This window comes from Oncorhynchus mykiss, chromosome 13 (assembly GCF_013265735.2).
Source record: "Oncorhynchus mykiss isolate Arlee chromosome 13, USDA_OmykA_1.1, whole genome shotgun sequence".
Classification (NCBI taxonomy): domain Eukaryota; kingdom Metazoa; phylum Chordata; class Actinopteri; order Salmoniformes; family Salmonidae; genus Oncorhynchus; species Oncorhynchus mykiss.
In genome coordinates this window covers 42,612,458-42,631,271 of record NC_048577.1, presented here as the reverse complement: position 1 = coordinate 42,631,271, position 18,814 = coordinate 42,612,458, and the positions used below count along the sequence as shown (strand labels likewise).

The following is an 18,814-nucleotide window of genomic DNA, read 5'->3' as shown; positions in this document are numbered from 1 at the left end:
CCCTACCCCATTGAAGTAGAAATGTTAAATGGTTAAGGTTAGGTAAGGATTATGGTTAGTGGGACGTCCCAAGGTTCAGGATAGCGCTGTTTGCATGTTAGTGTTTAATTAATAAATAATAAATAAATACAAATCTCTATGGGGAAAAGGAATCACTGACAGTTTCCGCAAATTACCGGAAGTGACGAGGAAATGTAAACAGAATCCTATTTTTGACTGATGAACAACCCGTGAAGTGGTCCGAAGGAATACAAAATAATCTAAAATAAAATGTACATTTAAAGAAACATTCCCCAGGGGCATGAGATAAACGTTTGTGTTAAGATAACAACGCGCATGTCATCAACTGTGTCGGAGGTAAATAGCTGGCCAGTGGCCACCTTCCTTTTTTTTTTTTTTTAATCATGCTCATTTGCAATACACATACTGCTGACAGCTGCCAACATTAGGTAGCCTAGCTAGCAAGTAAGCTAACCATTATTTCGGGAGGTGGCTTGCTACGGTGCAGCGGTCCAAGGCACTGCATCGCTGTGCTAGAGGTGTCACTACAGACTCTGGTTCGATTCCAGGCTGTATCACAACCGGCCGCGATTGGGAGTCCCATCGGGCGGCACACAATTGGCCCAGCGTTGTTAGGGTTTGGCCGGGGTAGGCCGTCATTGTAAATAAGAACGTGTTCTTAACTGACTTGCTTGGCTAAATAAATGCCTAGCTAGGCTTGAACCAGTACCTACTAACGTTAGCTGGGCTTGAGGAGACGACGATCTCGTCATATTCATCGTCTACTAAAAGCCCAGGTACTGGTTCAAGCTAGGCTTAGCTATCTACCAGCTGTGTTGGCTTCATCATTAACTGACAGCAGCTAGCTAATTCCCATTTCTTGCCAGCAAATAAAGGAAAGTTTTCCAGTTATTTGTTGCCCACATATTTTGTTAGAGTTACTGTGTCAGCATTGGCAACCTAAACCAGTGATGGAATTTTGTGTTAGGTAACCAGTTAACTTTTTTAAATGTCTTTATAGACATAGCTACTGCTTGACTAAGATTAACCAATGCCATTCTTGTTTTCCTCCAAGCCAGATCATACAGGATAAACAGTCCTGGAATGTTCACAGACATGGACTATGAGTTGGAGGAGGACAAACTGTAAGTAAATATGATTTGCATCTTTTTCATGTTCTACATGTAAAAAAAAAGTGATAACAGGTTTTTAGAAATGTTTGCAAATGTATATAAAAAAATCAGAAATACCTTATTTACATAAGTATTCAGACCCTTTGCCATGAGACTCAAAATTGAGCTCAGGTGCATCCTGTTTCCAGTCATCATCCTTGAGATGTGTTCCATGTTTTATGTTTTACACTCCACCAATCAGGCTTTTATGCTAGAGTGGCATGACTGAAGTATTTCCTCGAGTAAAATGCACATGACAGTCCGCTTGGAGTTTGCCAAAAGGCACATAAAGGAATCTGACCATGAGAAACAAGATTCTCTAGTCTGATGAAACCAAGATTGAACTCTTTGGCCTGAATGCCAAGCATCACATCTGGGGGGAACCAGGCACCGCTCATCACCTGGCCAATACCATCCCTACGGTGAAGCATGGTGGTGGCAGCATCATGCTTTGCTTTCCCAGCCAGAGCCCGGACTTGAACCTGATCAAGCATCTCTTGAGGGACCTGAATTTAGCTGTGCAGCGACACTCTCCATCCAACCTGACAGAGCTTGAGAGGATCTGCAGAGAAGAATGGGAGAAACTCCCCAAATGCAGGTGTGCCAAGCTTGTAGCGTGATACACAAGAAGACTTAAGGCTGTAATCGCTGCCAAAAGTGCTTCATCAAAGTACTGAGTAAAGGGTCTGAATACTTATGTAAATGTAATATTTCCAGCAGGGTTTTATTATATATTTGCCAAAATTTCTAATAACCTGTTTTTGCTTTGCCATAATGGGGTTTGTGTGTAGATTGATGAAGGAAAAAAATTATTTAATAGATTTTAGAATAAGGCTGTAACGTAACAAAATGTGGAAAAAGTGAAGGGGTCTGAATACTTTCCAAATGCACTGTACATCTCATCTAAATGGCTTTGACAGCGCTTGCTTTCCCAAATCATATTGTAGACACTAGACAGACAATGTATTAAAAGGATCTCCAATTATTCTTTAACAGGGGGATCCCTACAGTCCCTGGGACTATATCCCTGAAGAAGGATGCTCAGAACCTGATAGGGATCAGCATCGGGGGTGGGGCGCAGTACTGTCCCTGTCTTTACATTGTACAGGTATTATGTACCTCTATACTATACCTCAGTCTTTAGAGCAGTAATGTTTGGTTCAGTAGCTATGTATCCAGAGTGTTAACTAAATCAAAAACATTAGAATATAGATGCATTGTATAACCTATTATCTTGAACTTTCTTAAATCAGTTTGTTTTAAGGCTCTGAGCTCTTATGGCTTGGTTTTCGTCATTATTGGATATATTCTTTACATATAACTATCTCTGTCAGGTCTTTGACAACACCCCTGCTGCTCTGGAGGGGACTCTGGCGTCTGGTGACGAGATCACAGGAGTGAACGGCAAACCTGTGAAGGGCAAGACAAAGGTGGAGGTGGCAAAGATGATTCAGGCTGTCCAGGTACAATAAGAGGGCTTGGAATCAGCTTTTCAATCAATTTTGGTTTGATACTGCAAAAGACTACAAACCAGTTAGTGTATTTCCTGTTGTTATTTTTTTGTTAGCCACACAACCCAAACCATGTACCAACACTGACAAGACTAACAAGACTAACACTTACCAGTAGATACAAATAGAAAGTCCAAAGCCACAGTATTTAATTATGGATTCTGTGTTTTTTATCAGTAAATTACCAGTCATTCTGAAAAGGGCTGCGGTCACTATGAGACGTTAAATAATAGGGACACCTCAGATCGCTCAGCGGAGCTAGTAAGAACAGGACAATAACCAGGAGTTTGGGCCCCTCACATCACCAGTGTGGAGTAGCAATGCTGTTTCTAAATCTATTGTGACGACACAGGAAGCTATGTGAGTTCAATGACTACCCCACCATGGTCTGTGCTCAGGATTTGAGAGATGGGGAGAGATGCTCCACTGTCTGTATAAAGGATAAGTATGTGCCATTGTTGCCCTTAGGCTTCGCTGACTTTCATTTATTTGCATGCTATGCCCACTGAGTTGAAATTGTCACTGGTATTTATTGTTATTACTTGCAAACTTTGTGCAGTTTTATCAGTGGAGCTGTAATTCTTATGTTTCTACACTTGCAGAAGCACCTTTGTTTGGCTTAAATACTGCTATATTGTCCTTCATGATTTTCAGTTAAAATTAGTTGCAGACACACTTTGTACACATGGATTGTTTGGCAATACCTGGTTCACTATGACCTGCCTGTAACGCAAGTCCTCAGACTAACCAGGGGAGAAAACCAATGTCAGCTTAGGTAGATCTATCAATACTGTTTTGCCTGGGGGAACCCCATAGGCTATATATTTTAGTTTGAGTAATATGACCCCTGGGGGAAGTGTCTGTGGATTTGCATCATGGTTTTTATTATACTGAGGTGGTGTTTGAGTTACTGTCTTCCTTATCTCTTCCATGCATTCCTCTTGTCTTTGCAGGGAGAAGCAACAATCCACTACAACAAGCTGCAGGCTGACCCCAAACAGGGGAAGTCACTGGACATAGGTAACAGTCGCAGAACACATCTCTAAAATGTACAGGTCATTGACAAAATAAAGGAAACACCAACATAGTGTCTTAATAGAACGTTGGGCCGTCTCGAACCGCTAGAACAGATTCAATGCTCCTTGGCATAGAATCTACAAGTGTCTGGATCTCTATTGGAGGGATGAAACACCATTCTACCACAAGAAATTCTGTGTTTTGTTGATGGTGGTGGAAAACGCTGTCTCAGGCACCGCTCCAGAATCTCCCATAAGTGTTCAATGGGGTTGAGATCTGGTGACTGGCACGGCCGTAGCATATCGTGAAAGATCAGCAAATTGCGCAGTCTTCGTCACTGGGGCGGCAGGGTAGCCTAGTGGTTAGAGCGTTGGACTAGTAACCGGAAGGTTGTGAGTTCAAACCCCCGAGCTGACAAGGTACAAATCTGTCGTTCTGCCCCTGAACAGGCAGTTAACCCACTGTTCCCAGGCCGTCATTGAAAATAAGAATTTGTTCTTAACTGACTTGCCTGGTTAAATAAAGGTAAAATAAAAAAAAATAAAAAAAAAAACTGAAGCTCTTGTCAAACTTGCCCCAACAATCATCCCTCTTGCAAAGTCACTATGATCTCTTCTTCTAGCCATGGTAGCCAAAATACTGGGCAACTGGGCATTGACCCTAAGCATGACAGGATATTAATTCCACAACTGTGTGGAAGCACCTGCTTTCAACAGTACATTGTATCCCTCATTTACTCAAGTGTTTCCTTTATGTTGGCAGTTTCCTATATATGGGTAGTGTACCATTCTTACTCACCAGAAAGACGGATGCTACCATCATAGTATGTTTTTACATCTGGTGTGTTTTAGTGCTGAAGAAGGTGAAGCACCGCCTGGTGGAGAACATGAGCTCTGGTACAGCCGACGCTCTGGGGCTCAGCAGAGCCATACTCTGCAATGGTGAGACTGGGACAAAACACGCTGTCCATCTGTCTGGCCATGTTATAGATTTCTATTATTTCTGACTCTAATTTCCTCATTGCATACACCTTAAGCCAATTACAGTCAATTGAAGCCAATTTAGTTGGCATCGTCCCTAAGATACTGGCATACTCATTTCAGCATTTGATCTTGTAGAATTTACTTGTGTTTTCTGACTCACGTGTTTGACTAAAGCTGATAATCAGATACATTGACACGCAGTACCAAAATGAACAAATGGCGGGAGTCAACGCAATCACGCATTAGATGACTCATTCGGAGTACCATTTAAAAAATGTCACTTCTAACTTTTTTTCAGATACTATCTAGTATGCTAGTATGGGTATTCGGACACGGCCACTGCATAATCTCTGTACAATCTCATGATGACTGATATCATCTGGACCGGAGAGGGGCAATATGCTACTACTGTAAGTGTCCTCATACTAGGCCCGTTTCTTTTTCAGATGGTCTGGTGAAGAGACTGGAGGAGTTGGAGAAAACAGCAGAGCTGTACAAAGGTATTTTTTAAATGATTAATGTTATTATGTGTGACATTCTCCATACGTTCTCCCCTCTTCTTGCAGCACTGTCCTTGTTTGTTTCTTCACAGGCCTGATGGAGCACACGAAAAGACTGCTCAGAGCCTTCTTTGAACTCTCTCAGACACACAGAGGTGATTTACCACACCTTGAAACTACACAAACGTTATGTTAAACTACAGATCTAGACACAATATAACCATGTACTATGATCATACTCAAGCTCCCTCACACACTGAAAGTGAACAGGTTTGTATTTACAGTAATGTGTTGCATGCCATGAGACTGGCTGATGTTTGATTGTTCCACTCTCTCCCTCTGCCTGGACGACCCTCAGCGTTTGGGGATGTGTTCTCTGTGATCGGGGTACGGGAGCCTCAGGCTGCAGCCAGTGAGGCCTTTGTGAAGTTTGCTGAGGCCCATCGCAACATGGAGAAGTATGGTATCCAGCTGCTAAAGACCATCAAGCCTGTGAGTAGTAGAAGAAATGAACAAACAGTCAAATCAATACACACACCATTAACAGGATTCATATGCCAACACCCCAACAAGCTTGCGTTCACCCCTGCATATACCTAGATTAGATAACGTACATCCCCACACATATATAGGTGATTCAATTAATCATGTTCCTCTCTCTGTCTCCTGTTTTGTAGATGCTCCATGACCTGAACACCTACCTTCATAAGGCAATACCAGATACCAAGCTCACCATCCGCAAATACCTGGACGTCAAATTTGAGTACTTGGTGAGAGCAGACCCCTTATTCAAAATGTCAACATTGGTCAACTATAAACGGGGTCTAAACTGTACCGAAGTGTTTATTTCTAATGTGTTAGTCATTGGCGTAAAAGTTAATTCATTTTGTGTTCCAGTCTTACTGTCTGAAAGTGAAGGAGATGGACGATGAAGAGTACAGCTGCATTGTGGGTACCTTACCTTACTTCCTATGCCTGTAGTCCACACAGAAATACTGATATATCAATGAGTAACAAAGTGGATCTCTGTGATTTAGTTTTTCTTATATACCTGTGTGCTGCCTTAGGCGATGGGAGAGCCCATGTATCGCGTCGGCACCGGGAACTACGAGTACCGGCTTGTGCTGCGGTGTCGACAGGAGGCCCGTGCTCGGTTCGCCAAGATGAGAAAGGATGTGCTGGAGAAGATTGAGCTACTGGACCAGAAACATGGTTTGTTCTCTCTCTGTGTCTGTCTACCTAGGAGAATCATCCTCTCCATTAACGCTCTGTCCAGCTACCTGTAATAAGTGGACAGAGTATCTGTCCAAACAGTCTCTCTCCGTTTGCCCATTACTAATGGATATAAAAGCCTTCCCACCGGGCAAACACTGGGTATATCAACGTTGTTTCCACGTGGAAAACTGATTGGATTTGCAAAATCATCAACGCAAGGGAATATTGTATTATTTTTCACCCAACTTTTTATAAAAATTATTTTAGATTTGATGTTGTATTCAAGTTAGTTGAAACCTCAATCAAATGTAAATCAAAACTAGACGTTGAACTGACATCTGTGCCCAGCGGGTGAATCTTATCCAATGTATGATCAGTCCCTCTCTCCCTACTTCACGATATACTAATGTATCGGGCTGAGCGTTTCTCGGCACAGATGGCCTACTAATTGTAAACAACTCGTTCTTTGACCTCTGCACTGCTAGGAAATACCAGATATGTCTGGTATGGTATTAAGGTAGGGTGTGTGTTTACATCCTTCTCCCTTCCTGCTTCAGTCCAGGACATCGTGTTCCAGCTGCAGCGTTTTGTGTCAGGCATGTCGCGCTACTACGACGAGTGCTACGCCGTGCTGAAGGATGCTGACGTTTTCCCCATCGAGGTGGACCTCTCCCGCACAATGATCAACTACGGCAGCCAGTCACGCTCCTTCACAGAAGAGGAGGAGGAGGAGGGAGGAGGAAGTGAAGAACAGGATGGGGGTGCTGGCAAGCAGGCTGAGAACGGTGCTGAAAAACTGATTGATGATTATTGAGAGTTTATATGATTGTTTTCTGGAGCAAAATTCCACCTACGTCTATCAACTGCCACTCTGCATTTATTTAGCAATGATTAGTTAAATATGTGGAAATGGTCAGCAAAGTCATCACACTGGAAAATACTACTGTGAATTGCTGCTATTCAACTGTACTGGCACTAACTAATGCAACCTACTGTAACCAATACCATTTCTACAACTGACAGCCATCACTGTAACCAACTTTGTGGGGCTTGAATCGATTTCTCAACGGGTTTTTACTGGATCAGTTTATTTCAAATCCCTACCAAACACATCAGATTGGTAGATGATATTTCCCTAAAAAATGTTATATCGTTGCTAAATGAGTGCAGCATAGTATGTTACAGAATGAATGGGCAAAGTGTATTTTGTAGGAGGTGCTGATGATTCAGTTTAGAGAAGTGTATATATGTTTGGGGGTCCTTCAGTCTCACGAGTCCATTCTCAACAAGTGGCTAGTCCTGGGTCTTGGTGAGATGACAGCGGTTAAATGCTGTTCCCGATAAAATGATGGAACAGTTTGGGGAGAGCACATGATTAAGAGAGATCATTAACCACGGCTGGCCACAGACCAAAATAGGACTCATTTTCCATTGACACAAGCCCTGATGTTACAAGTTTAACAGTCCCACTCAATATTTTGAATTCTATCTGCACAAAACCACATGACATTTGAATGGGGTAGTTGAACATAGTGAGGTACAAATCACTTGTAAAGGATGAGTGTGTAATGGCAAGGTTTGGCCCAAACAGCATTTTAAACTGTATGAAGGAACCTCGGTCAAATTAAATTTTATAATTCCACAGTGTGTTTTTTTTGTTACTTGTCTTTTTCTGTCATTGTTAAGGATTTCTCTGCCTCGCTGCTGCACCCGATGCTAGATTCTCAGCCCCACTACAGTATAATAATCATAAAACAAGTGCAGTAGAGGGCAGTGTTCTTTCAAACTGGAATGTATTTAATCAAAGGGACCTTTGACTTATGTTTTGATTTGTCAACTACTGAACTGTATAGATTTTGTGCTGAAGCTTTAATCTGGTTACATTGCTACTCTCACTCAGTTCCACAAAGTGAACCTTGAACATTATACCAATTTGATATGTGTAAATTGTGTTTTTATTTTGCTCTATGCTTCATGTATTATTCAAATACAGTATGTATCCATTGTGAAAACCATGGGCTCATAAGGCATTTACAATATAAGGAACATTGCTGGAGCTTCCAGAATGTCTTATTTTATTTAGATATTGAATATTTGTATTTCCTATGTGTGTTTTAATCTGGTGTTGAGCTCTTCTGTGTTTGTCTTTATGTTACATGTTGTGTAGGTAAAAGAAGGATTCATTAATTATTCAGATTTAATTAAAGTTGTTTCTGCAAAAAAATATTTGGTAACCATTCTGTGTGTTAAGATACAAAAATATAACTGGATTGTTTAGATCACATGTTTATTTGTGACCTTCTTCGCACGCTTTGAGGATAACACAGTGCCCCTGACGCAGCCCGCTACCAAGGACTGTGGGCTCTCCTCCGTGGCCGACGTGAGTAAAACATTTGCAGTGGCTTGTGAAAGTATTCACCCCCTTGGCATTTTTCCTATTTTGTTGCCTTACAACCTGGAATTAAATTTGATTTTGGGGGGGTTGTATCATTTGATTTACGCAACACGCCTACCACTTTGAAGATGCAAAATATTTTTTACTGTGAAACAAACAAGACAAAAAAACAGAACATTTGAGCATGCATAACTATTCACCCCCCCTCTACTTTGTAGAGCCACCTTTTGCAGCAATTATAGCTGCAAGTTTCTTGGGGTAATTTTGCCAAGCTTATTTTAAATAAATAAAATAAGCTTGGCACATCTAGCCACTGGGACTTTTGACCAGGTCTAAATATACTGAGATCATGTGACAGATCATGTGACACTTAGATTGCACACAGGTGTACTTTATTTAACTAATTCTGGGACCTCTGAAGGTAATTGGTTGCACCAGATCTTATTTAGGGGCTTCATAGCAAAGGGGGTGAATACATATGCACATTTATTTTATTTTTTTTAAATATTTTTTTTTTAACAAGTTATTTTTTCCATTTCACTTCACCAATTTGGACTATTTTATGTATGTCGATTACATGAAATTCAAATAAAAATCTAGTTATAGTACAGGTTGTAATGCAAAAAAATAGGGAAAACGTCAAGGGGGAATACTTTTGCAAGTCACTGTAAACGTGTTAACCCTCGCAGGGCTGCCGGCCCAGACGGCATCCCTAACTGCATCCTCAGAGCTTGTGCAGACCAGCTGGCTGGTGTGTTTAAGGGCATATTCAATCTCCCTATCCCAGTCTGCTGTCCCCACATGCTTCAAGATGGCCACCATTGTACCTGTACCCAAGAAGGTAAAGGTAACTGAACTAAATGACTATCACACCGTAGCATTCACCTCTGTCATCATGAACTGCTTTGAGATATATCACCTCTACCTTACCTGCCACCCTAGACCCACTTCAATTTGCTTACCGCCCCAATAGATCTACACTGCCTTATCCCATCTGGACAAGGGGAATACCTATGTAAGAATGCTGTTTATTGACTACAGCTCAGCATTCAACACCATAGTACCCTCCAAGCTCATCATTAAGCTCGAGGCCCTGGGTCTGGACTTCCTGACGGGCCGCCCCCAGGTGGGGAAGGTAGGAAACATCACCTCCACTTCGCTGATCCTCAACACTGGGGCCCCAAAGGGTGAGGGCTCTGGGAGTGTGGTGCCTGGAAAACAACCTCTCACTCAACGTCAACAAAACAAAGGAGATGATCGTGGACTTCAGGAAACAGCAGAGGGAGCACCCCCTGTCTCCATCGACGGGACCGTAGTGGAGAAGGTGGAAAGCTTCAATTTCCTTGGTGTACACATCACTGACAAACTGAAATGGACCGCCCGCACAGACAGCGTGGTAAAGGCGGCACAACAGAGCCTCTTGTCATGTCGATTACATGAAATTCAAATAAAAATCTAGTTATAGTACAGGTTGTAATGCAAAAAAATAGGGAAAACGTCAAGGGGGAATACTTTTGCAAGTCACTGTAAACGTGTTAACCCTCGCAGGGCTGCCGGCCCAGACGGCATCCCTAACTGCATCCTCAGAGCTTGTGCAGACCAGCTGGCTGGTGTGTTTAAGGGCATATTCAATCTCCCTATCCCAGTCTGCTGTCCCCACATGCTTCAAGATGGCCACCATTGTACCTGTACCCAAGAAGGTAAAGGTAACTGAACTAAATGACTATCACACCGTAGCATTCACCTCTGTCATCATGAACTGCTTTGAGATATATCACCTCTACCTTACCTGCCACCCTAGACCCACTTCAATTTGCTTACCGCCCCAATAGATCTACACTGCCTTATCCCATCTGGACAAGGGGAATACCTATGTAAGAATGCTGTTTATTGACTACAGCTCAGCATTCAACACCATAGTACCCTCCAAGCTCATCATTAAGCTCGAGGCCCTGGGTCTGGACTTCCTGACGGGCCGCCCCCAGGTGGGGAAGGTAGGAAACATCACCTCCACTTCGCTGATCCTCAACACTGGGGCCCCAAAGGGTGAGGGCTCTGGGAGTGTGGTGCCTGGAAAACAACCTCTCACTCAACGTCAACAAAACAAAGGAGATGATCGTGGACTTCAGGAAACAGCAGAGGGAGCACCCCCTGTCTCCATCGACGGGACCGTAGTGGAGAAGGTGGAAAGCTTCAATTTCCTTGGTGTACACATCACTGACAAACTGAAATGGACCGCCCGCACAGACAGCGTGGTAAAGGCGGCACAACAGAGCCTCTTCAACCCCAGGATGCGAAAGAAATCTGGCTTGTCACCTAAAACCCTCACAAACTTTTACAGATGCACAATTGAAAGCATCCTGTCGAGCTGTATCACCGCCTGGTACAGCAATTGCACCGTCCGCAACCACAAGGCTCTCCAGAGGGTGGTGCGGTCTGCCCAACGCATTACCGGGGGTAATATACCCGCCCTCCAGGACACCTACAGCACCCGATGTCACAGGAAGGCCAAAAAGAGCATCAAGGACATCAACTACCTGAGCCACTGCCTGTTCACCCTGCGATCATCCAGAAGGCGAGGTCAGTACAGGTGCATCAAAGCTGGGACCGAGAGACTGAAAAACAGCTCCTATATCAAGGCCAGACGATTGTTACATCACTAGCACACTAGAGGCTTATGCCTATAGGCATATACTAGAAATCACTGGCCACTAAGGAATGGAACACTAGTCACTTTAATAATGTTTACATGTCTGGTATTACTCATCTCATAATTACTGTATACTATACTATTTTACAGTATTTTAGTCACTTAATAACGTCTGGCATTACTCATCTCATATGTATATACTGTTTTCTATTCTTCTATGGTATCTTAGTCACTTAATAATGTTTACTTATCTTGCATTACTCATTACTCATCTTATATGTATGTACTATATTCTATACTGTTCTACTGTATAGTCTTAATTCATTCCTACATAGATTTGTGTGTATTGGGTATATGTTATGTAATTTGTTAGATATTAGTTGTTAGATATTACTGCACTGTTGGAGCTAGAAGCACAAACATTTCGCAACACCTGCAATAACATCTGCTTATCACGTGTCTGCACGTGTCACGCAAATTTAAAATGACACCTCCCCGCCAGTTGGTTCGCATGCGCCCCAGTGGCCTAATGGATAAGGCACTGGCCTCCTAAGCCAGGGATTGTGGGTTCGAGTCCCATCTGGGGTGGACTATTTTTTTGCGTCAAGTTTTCCTTTTCATTCATTGGAGTTCTTTTTAACATTTATTTCACCTTTATTTAACCAGGTAGGCCAGTTGAGAACAACTGCGACCTGGCCAAGATTTACAACTACGACCTGGCCAAGATAAAGCAAAACAGTGCGACAAAAACAACAACACAGAGTTACACATAAACAAACGTACAGTCAATAACACAATAATAAAGTTATGATTCGATCATTAATCGTATTCTGGATTATGTATTTGGTAACGTATGTACATATATTGTAATGACTTCGTAGAGTATACTTGTTTCACTTTGTAGGCTGATACAATGGGATCTTGCATCTGGTGAGAAATCCAAGACGGAGGGTAACCAATCGAGATAAATTCACGTGTGTCATGAACAACATTCCCGAGAGCAACAATAGTGGAATCGGCAAGTTCGTCTTTGAAATAAAAGTCCGTCATTGTAACGGATGCAAACGGATAAAAATACTGAAAACATGCCACAATTGGACTAGATAAATCTACACACAGATGGAATGTTGTTATATAAATTCAACAAAACCATTTTTTGTTCATTTGAAGAAGAAAAAAATAAATTGTGGATATATTTGAATTTAGAATTGCATTGAAGGCATAAATGCAGTTTATGCATTGTACAGCTATGGATTGTGCACCCAGACATGGGGTATCAGCCTACTCAGTGAAACTCACAGAACACAACTGGGAAGAGTTTACACACCAAAAATATACACAGTAGGCTGAATAGCGTGGTGAATTCCCACAGTCAAAGTCCAGCAATAAGAGCTAAGACGCTAATATTTGTGTAAACTCAACAAACAAAAAAATAAATATATATTTGTTGTTTTTATTGAACCTTTATTTAACTATAGTTGTGTTCTGTAAGTGTCACTGAGTAGGCTGATACCCCATTTCGTGGGTGCACCATCCATAGGTTAGGCTGAACAGAAGTGGTGGAAAAAGTACCCAATTGTCATACTTGAGTGAAAGTAAAGATACCTTAATAGAAAGTTACTCAAGTAAAAGTGAACGTCACCCAGTAAAATTCTACTTGAGTAAAAGTCTAAAAGTATTTGGTTCTAAATATACTTAAGTATCAAAAGTAAATGTAATTGCTCAAATATACTTATGTATCAAAAGTAAAAGTATAAAGTTGAGTCACTGATGTGGTCATCCTGTCTGGGTTGCCCCCCCCCCCCCCCCCCCCTTGGGTTGTGCCGTGGCGGAGGTCTTTGTGGGCTATACTCAGCCTTGTCTCAGGATGGTAAGTTGGTGGTTGAAGATATCCCTCTAGTGGTGTGGGGGCTGTGCTTTGGCAAAGTGGGTGGGGTTATATCCTTCCTGTTTGGCCCTGTCCGGGGGTGTCCTCGGAGTGGGCCACAGTGTCTCCTGACCCCTCCTGTCTCAGCCTCCAGTATTTATGCTGCAGTAGTTTATGTGTCGGGGGGCTAGGGTCAGTTTGTTATATCTGGAGTACTTCTCCTGTCCTATTCGGTGTCCTGTGTGAATCTAAGTGTGCGTTCTCTAATTCTCTCCTTCTCTCTTTCTCTCTCTCGGAGGACCTGAGCCCTACATATGCCCTACATAGGCCATCCCACATATGCTCTCTCTAATTCTCTCTTTCTTTCTCTCTCTCGGAGGACCTGAGCCCTAGGACCATGCCCCAGGAACACCTGACATGATGACTCCTTGCTGGCCCCAGTCCACCTGACTGTGCTGCTGCTCCAGTTTCAACTATTCTGCCTTATTATTATTCGACCATGCTGGTCATTTATGAACATTTGAACATCTTGACCATGTTTTGTTATAATCTCCACCCGGCACAGCCAGAAGAGGACTGGCCACCCCACATAGCCTGGTTCCTCTCTGGGTTTCTTCCTAGGTTTTGGCCTTTCTAGGGAGTTTTTCCTAGCCACCGTGCTTCTACACCTGCATTGCTTGCTGTTTGGGGTTTTAGGCTGGGTTTCTGTACAGCACTTTGAGATATCAGCTGATGTACGAAGGGCTATATAAATAAATTTGATTTGATTTGATAAATCATTTGAAATTCCTTCTATTATGCAAAGCAGACAGCACCATTTTCTTGTTAAAAAAAATGTACGGATAGCCAGGGGCACACTCCAACACACATCATTTATAAATGATGCATTTGTGTTTAGTGAGTCTGCCAGATCAGAGAAAGTAGAGATGACCATGTGTTGTCTTCATAAGTGTGTGAATTGGACCATTTTCCTGTCCTGCTAAGCATTCAAAATGTAACTAGTACTTTTGGGTGTCAGGGAAAATGTATCGAGTAAAAAGTACATTATTATTGTCAAATTAACGAATAATTGTCTTTTGTTGAATTTATATAACAACATTCCAAACTTTTTTAGGACGATCTAATCCAATTGTGGTATGATTCCACTATTTTGATCCGTTTGAATCAGTTTCAATAGCTAACTTTTATTTTGAAGGCAAATAACTGATTCCACTATTGTTGCCCATGCTAATGTTGTTCAAAACACGTTTGTGATAAATTCCCCACCGACTCCACCAATAAGGAAACTATAAACTTGAACCAGACTTTCAGTTCCCTACTGTTTTTATTTTGTGAATAGTGTGATTTATTCAGGTAACATTCATATCTGTAAATCACGCATTTAGGATCTGTATTTACTTCGAACAGAAATGAAGAGGCTGTGTCTTTTGTTTTTTTTCTATGTTGCTGCGACTGTCGCCAGTGCTGATGGTAGGTGATACATTGTAGCCGAAGTTATTTTGTGAACTGTACACACAGCGAATGCGCTAATCAAAACACAGTAAATTAATGTGATGGGTCACAATTGGTTTACCGACATAGAAGAAAGAGAACATGTGGGCTAGACAAAATAAGCTGACATCTCCGATAGTGAAACTAACAGTGAAACGTACAGGGTTGTACTGTGGTCGAGACCATTTTTCATATTAAATGCAGAACATAATCCATTTAAATCAACGATAAACCCAGGAAATTCCAAAGCTCACATCGTGTTTTTGTTCTGATTAATTTCATATTTTTTTGTAACTTTTTGGCTATACTACACAAATGGAGCTAGAAACATAAGCATTTTGCTGCACCTGCGATAACATCAGTAAATCTGTGTACACGACCAATACATTTTTATTTGATAATGTCAATAGGAAAAAATACTCTGTAATATTTCTGTTGAAAGTTGACGTGTAATTGGCTGCTTTACAGAGATGAAAGCAGCCACAGTGTACTGGGATGCTACACATAAGACTGTACAACTGAAAGAAGGAGTGATAGAAAAAGAGGGGGGTGCATATGGATACCTCAATGACAGCCTCTCTCAAACGGGCTGGAGTGTACTGGAGATCCGTGCAGGGTATGGGGAGACCCTTGAGCATGATGAGGTCACCTACTTCCTTGCAGGATACTTAGAGGGCTTCCTCACTGCACGGTAAGTGCCTTGGGCATTGTTGCATGTCAATTAAATTTCTGATCGACATTGTCATGTTTAATCTTATTTAGTTTTTCATCAGGCAAATGATTAGTCACTACGCCAACATGTATCCCCAGCTGATCAAGGACCCCAAAGTTTTAGGTCCAGTGGAGCGCTTTATGGTGTGAGTGGGTTTTTTTTATCCTCAGGAATGAAATCCAATAACCATAGTGAAAAGCCAGGTCAGATCCACATCCTGTCCTTTGAGGATTTTGAGATGTGCTCTGCTCTATGGCTCTATCAGGAAGCAGGACTCGTGGACCAGGGAGCAGGTGAAACTGAACAGGAGCTCTGATCCTCTGTGGCACCACACTGGCTTCATAGTTGCCCAGATGGACGGACTTCAGGCGGGGGTCGCACACTGGGCCAAGAAACAAGGCAAAGAGGTGCGCTGATATCTATAAATGGATCAATAGATTCATGGATCTTCATTCAGTGGCACAATGTGATCTCTAACCTCTTTCTGACTGGTGTCTCCCCCACTTTAGCCTTTGTCCCTATTTGCTGTCCAGTTCCTGAATGCGGTGGGAGATCTGCTGGACCTGATTCCAGCCCTGGTCCCTGGCACTGAGCCTCCTCTCGGACATTTCAAATTACCCGGAATGGGCCACTGCTCTGCCCTCATTAAGGTTAGAGGTTATTCTGCTCTTGCTATTGAGAGATTTATTCTGGACAGATCATTAGTGATATCAAATAGTGTGGATCTGTTATTGACTTATCTGTTATTGACTTATGTGTTATTGACTCTTGTGTAGAACTCAATATGGTTTTCCCTCTATTTTGTACAATCAATGTTTCTATTGCACTCAAAACCAGTCTCTCTCTCCCCCTTCTAGATGCTCCCTGGGTTTGAGAACCTGCTGTTTTCCCACTCTAGCTGGTATACATACGCTGCCACCATGCGCATCTACAAGCACTGGGACTTCCACCTCAGTGAGCCCCACACTGCCACAGGCAAGCTGTCCTTCAGCAGCTACCCAGGTAGGTACAGCAGCGTATAATGGCCGCTGTGACGGTATAAACACTACTCGTGGCTGAAGATATACTTCAATATTTTGGAAGTGCTAGGTGTAGCCCCTCTACATTTTCATATAAATGTGTATATTTTTGATTCATGAAAACTGTCAATGTTGTTAACACGCTTCAGAATTCATCAGTACAGAAACAGATACTGTGAGATCACCCTCTACACAGGCTTCCTGGTGTCTCTGGATGACTTCTACCTCCTGGGCAGTGGCCTGATGATGACCCAGACCACCAACAACGTCTTCAACACGTCCCTCTTCTCCCAGGTCACGCCCCACAGCCTGCTGGCCTGGCAGAGGGTGCGTCTGGCCCACTCCCTGTCACACACTGGGGAGCAGTGGGCCAATACCTTCTCCAGATACAACTCTGGTGAGGGAGGTGGATGTCACATGACATCTTGTCCTGGTTTATCCCTCTGATAATGGTCTACAGTACAGAATGCATTTTTTTTCACACATTTTGTCTCTCCCTCTCTCTCTAGGCACCTATAACAACCAGTACATGATAGTGGACATGAGAAAAGTGACCCTGGGCCATAGTATAGAGGATGGGGCTCTGACAGTGGTGGAGCAGATTCCTGGCCTGGTAGAGTTCTCTGACCAAACTCAGACCCTGCGCAGGGGTAAGGAACACGGATTTAGTACTGCCAATAGATGCACATCTTAAGCATAAACTTAGCAGAGATCAAAATCCCTGGAGGAGATAGTAATTGAGCAAGATCTTCCTTTCCCAGGTTACTGGCCCTCGTATAACGTGCCTTTCCACCCAAAGATCTACACCCTGAGTGGCTATGGGAAGATGTGGGAGGAGTACGGGGATGACTTCTCCTATGACCTCTGCCCCCGGGCCAAGATATTTCGTCGGGACCAGGCTGAGGTTAAGGACCTAGACTCCCTCAAACACATCATGAGATACAACGGTGCGCCTACGTTCCATTTTCTTTTTACTCTGGTTAGCTTTTAGTTAGTTCCTATAGTTAATTTCCTCCCGACATTCTCTCAGCTCTCGCTTTGAGTAGCTGGTAACCGTGTTCCGCTCTTTTTCAGACTACAAAAATGACCCCTACTCCAAGGGTGACCCATGCAAGTCCATCTGTTGCCGTAATGACCTGAGGGAGAAAGACCCCAGCCCAGGAGGATGCTATGACACCAAGGCATAACTTTTACTAGCATTCATTCAGTTTGATCTTTAAATCTTTTAAGATCATGTAATTAACATCTCTCTCTGTCTCTCTCGTTAGGTGACTGATTTCCACATGGCGCAAGAGTTCAGAGCGGAGGCGGTGAACGGTCCCACGACGCAGGGTGACCTCCCTCCCTTCTCCTGGGAGGACTTCAATAGCACGGCTCACCAGGGTCTGCCAGACCACTACGACTTCCCCTTCATCAGCATGCAGCCTGTACTCTTCATGCCCTGAGAGGTTCCATAGGGGAGGAGGGAAAAGGTTGGAAGAGTTGCCTATGGGGTTAGGGTAATAGTGGAGGGAGGTTAATGCAGATAGTATTCAAGTCTATCATCTTTATTTAGTCCAATATAGTAAATCAGCCTCGGGGAGAAATGCTGCAATAATGATCAAGCTTCAAGGAATTCTTATTTTACGTGTGTTTTGTCAATAGCCTACCTACTTTTTTCTTCATGCACTCAGTTGACCTATGTCTTGTGACATTGACTAAGAGTTGCTGCTGTACTGCCGTCATTTAGACATATTTTGAAAGATGCTGAATCAATGTAGAAAAGGATTGACGCCTGGTTTGTTCGGTGCCAAATACTATGTTTTTAAATTCAGGTCAATGACCTAAACCTAGATTGAAATTCAGTACCCTTTGTATTATAATCAAATCCTGACCTTGAAACAAATTACAATCATGTTGTCATATGTTGAATTCACTATATGATAATATCAATGCTATTCTCAGGGCTCTTAATCTCATGTATGTTGCATGGCCTGCTGCTACGGTGGGGGTTTCTATTTTTATACATGGAAGAATATCTTTGAACTTTGTACTTGTTTGATGTCTTGGAAAGCTGCACTTCAGAAATGTATTTTCTATGATCATTGTTAATAAATTTGAACAGTGCCCATAACTTTCATATGTTTATTCATTTTTATGTGCACCCTCAGCTGAACACATCTTATCCAGTCAAATATGACTTTTTCTGGTTTAAGTTTGATATCTCTCTCTCTCTCTCTTTCTCTCTCTCTCTTGGGACACATTGGTGATTCATCCTTTCCTACAAAAGGAAGAACTGAAAC

At 42.6% G+C, this 18,814-nt stretch overlaps 2 protein-coding genes and 1 non-coding gene across 9 annotated transcripts; all 3 read left to right on the top strand.

Moving 5' to 3' along the window:
* The first annotated feature begins 174 nt into the window (after positions 1 to 174).
* Positions 175 to 8,622, top strand: LOC110486423 (PRKCA-binding protein). 6 transcript variants are annotated; one of them, XM_021558021.2, is made up of 13 exons: positions 175 to 357; positions 1,080 to 1,145; positions 2,169 to 2,280; positions 2,507 to 2,635; positions 3,637 to 3,703; positions 4,552 to 4,641; positions 5,130 to 5,183; positions 5,276 to 5,338; positions 5,542 to 5,675; positions 5,861 to 5,953; positions 6,081 to 6,131; positions 6,251 to 6,395; positions 6,956 to 8,622. In XM_021558021.2, exons 2-13 carry the CDS (start codon positions 1,105 to 1,107, stop codon positions 7,210 to 7,212), a joined length of 1,236 nt encoding a protein of 411 aa, XP_021413696.2. In that variant the 5' UTR covers positions 175 to 357; positions 1,080 to 1,104; the 3' UTR covers positions 7,213 to 8,622. The 6 variants fall into 6 exon arrangements, with proteins under 6 accessions (XP_021413696.2, XP_021413697.2, XP_021413698.2 ...); XM_021558022.2 differs by having other exon boundaries at positions 180 to 357; positions 1,076 to 1,145; XM_021558023.2 differs by lacking the exon at positions 175 to 357 and adding an exon at positions 372 to 648.
* A 3,336-nt stretch (positions 8,623 to 11,958) lies between these two features.
* Positions 11,959 to 12,031, top strand: trnar-ccu. Its single transcript has one exon. It is a non-coding gene; the product is annotated as a tRNA-Arg (tRNA).
* A 2,508-nt stretch (positions 12,032 to 14,539) lies between these two features.
* On the top strand, positions 14,540 to 18,645 carry plbd1 (phospholipase B domain containing 1). Of its 2 annotated transcripts, XM_036942452.1 has the most exons (12): positions 14,543 to 14,663; positions 14,773 to 14,780; positions 15,270 to 15,492; positions 15,575 to 15,658; positions 15,779 to 15,920; positions 16,023 to 16,163; positions 16,371 to 16,515; positions 16,729 to 16,929; positions 17,042 to 17,182; positions 17,294 to 17,479; positions 17,607 to 17,713; positions 17,801 to 18,645. In XM_036942452.1, exons 3-12 carry the CDS (start codon positions 15,272 to 15,274, stop codon positions 17,975 to 17,977), a joined length of 1,545 nt encoding a protein of 514 aa, XP_036798347.1. In that variant the 5' UTR covers positions 14,543 to 14,663; positions 14,773 to 14,780; positions 15,270 to 15,271; the 3' UTR covers positions 17,978 to 18,645. The 2 variants fall into 2 exon arrangements, with proteins under 2 accessions (XP_021413694.2, XP_036798347.1); XM_021558019.2 differs by having other exon boundaries at positions 14,540 to 14,780.
* Positions 18,646 to 18,814: the final 169 nt, after the last annotated feature.

What these genes read in the sequence shown, in the direction of transcription:
- LOC110486423 (XM_021558020.2), top strand. An exon ending in TGCTAAAGACCATCAAGCCT is followed by an intron (nt 5,676 to 5,860) that starts GTGAGTAGTAGA and finishes CCTGTTTTGTAG; the next exon opens with ATGCTCCATGACCTGAACAC. An exon ending in ACGTCAAATTTGAGTACTTG is followed by an intron (nt 5,954 to 6,080) that starts GTGAGAGCAGAC and finishes TTTGTGTTCCAG; the next exon opens with TCTTACTGTCTGAAAGTGAA.
- plbd1 (XM_021558019.2), top strand. Translation starts at nt 14,720, where the DNA reads ATGAAGAGGCTGTGTCTTTTGTTTTTTTTCTATGTTGCTGCGACTGTC. An exon ending in CTTCTCCAGATACAACTCTG is followed by an intron (nt 16,930 to 17,041) that starts GTGAGGGAGGTG and finishes CTCTCTCTCTAG; the next exon opens with GCACCTATAACAACCAGTAC. An exon ending in ACACATCATGAGATACAACG is followed by an intron (nt 17,480 to 17,606) that starts GTGCGCCTACGT and finishes GCTCTTTTTCAG; the next exon opens with ACTACAAAAATGACCCCTAC.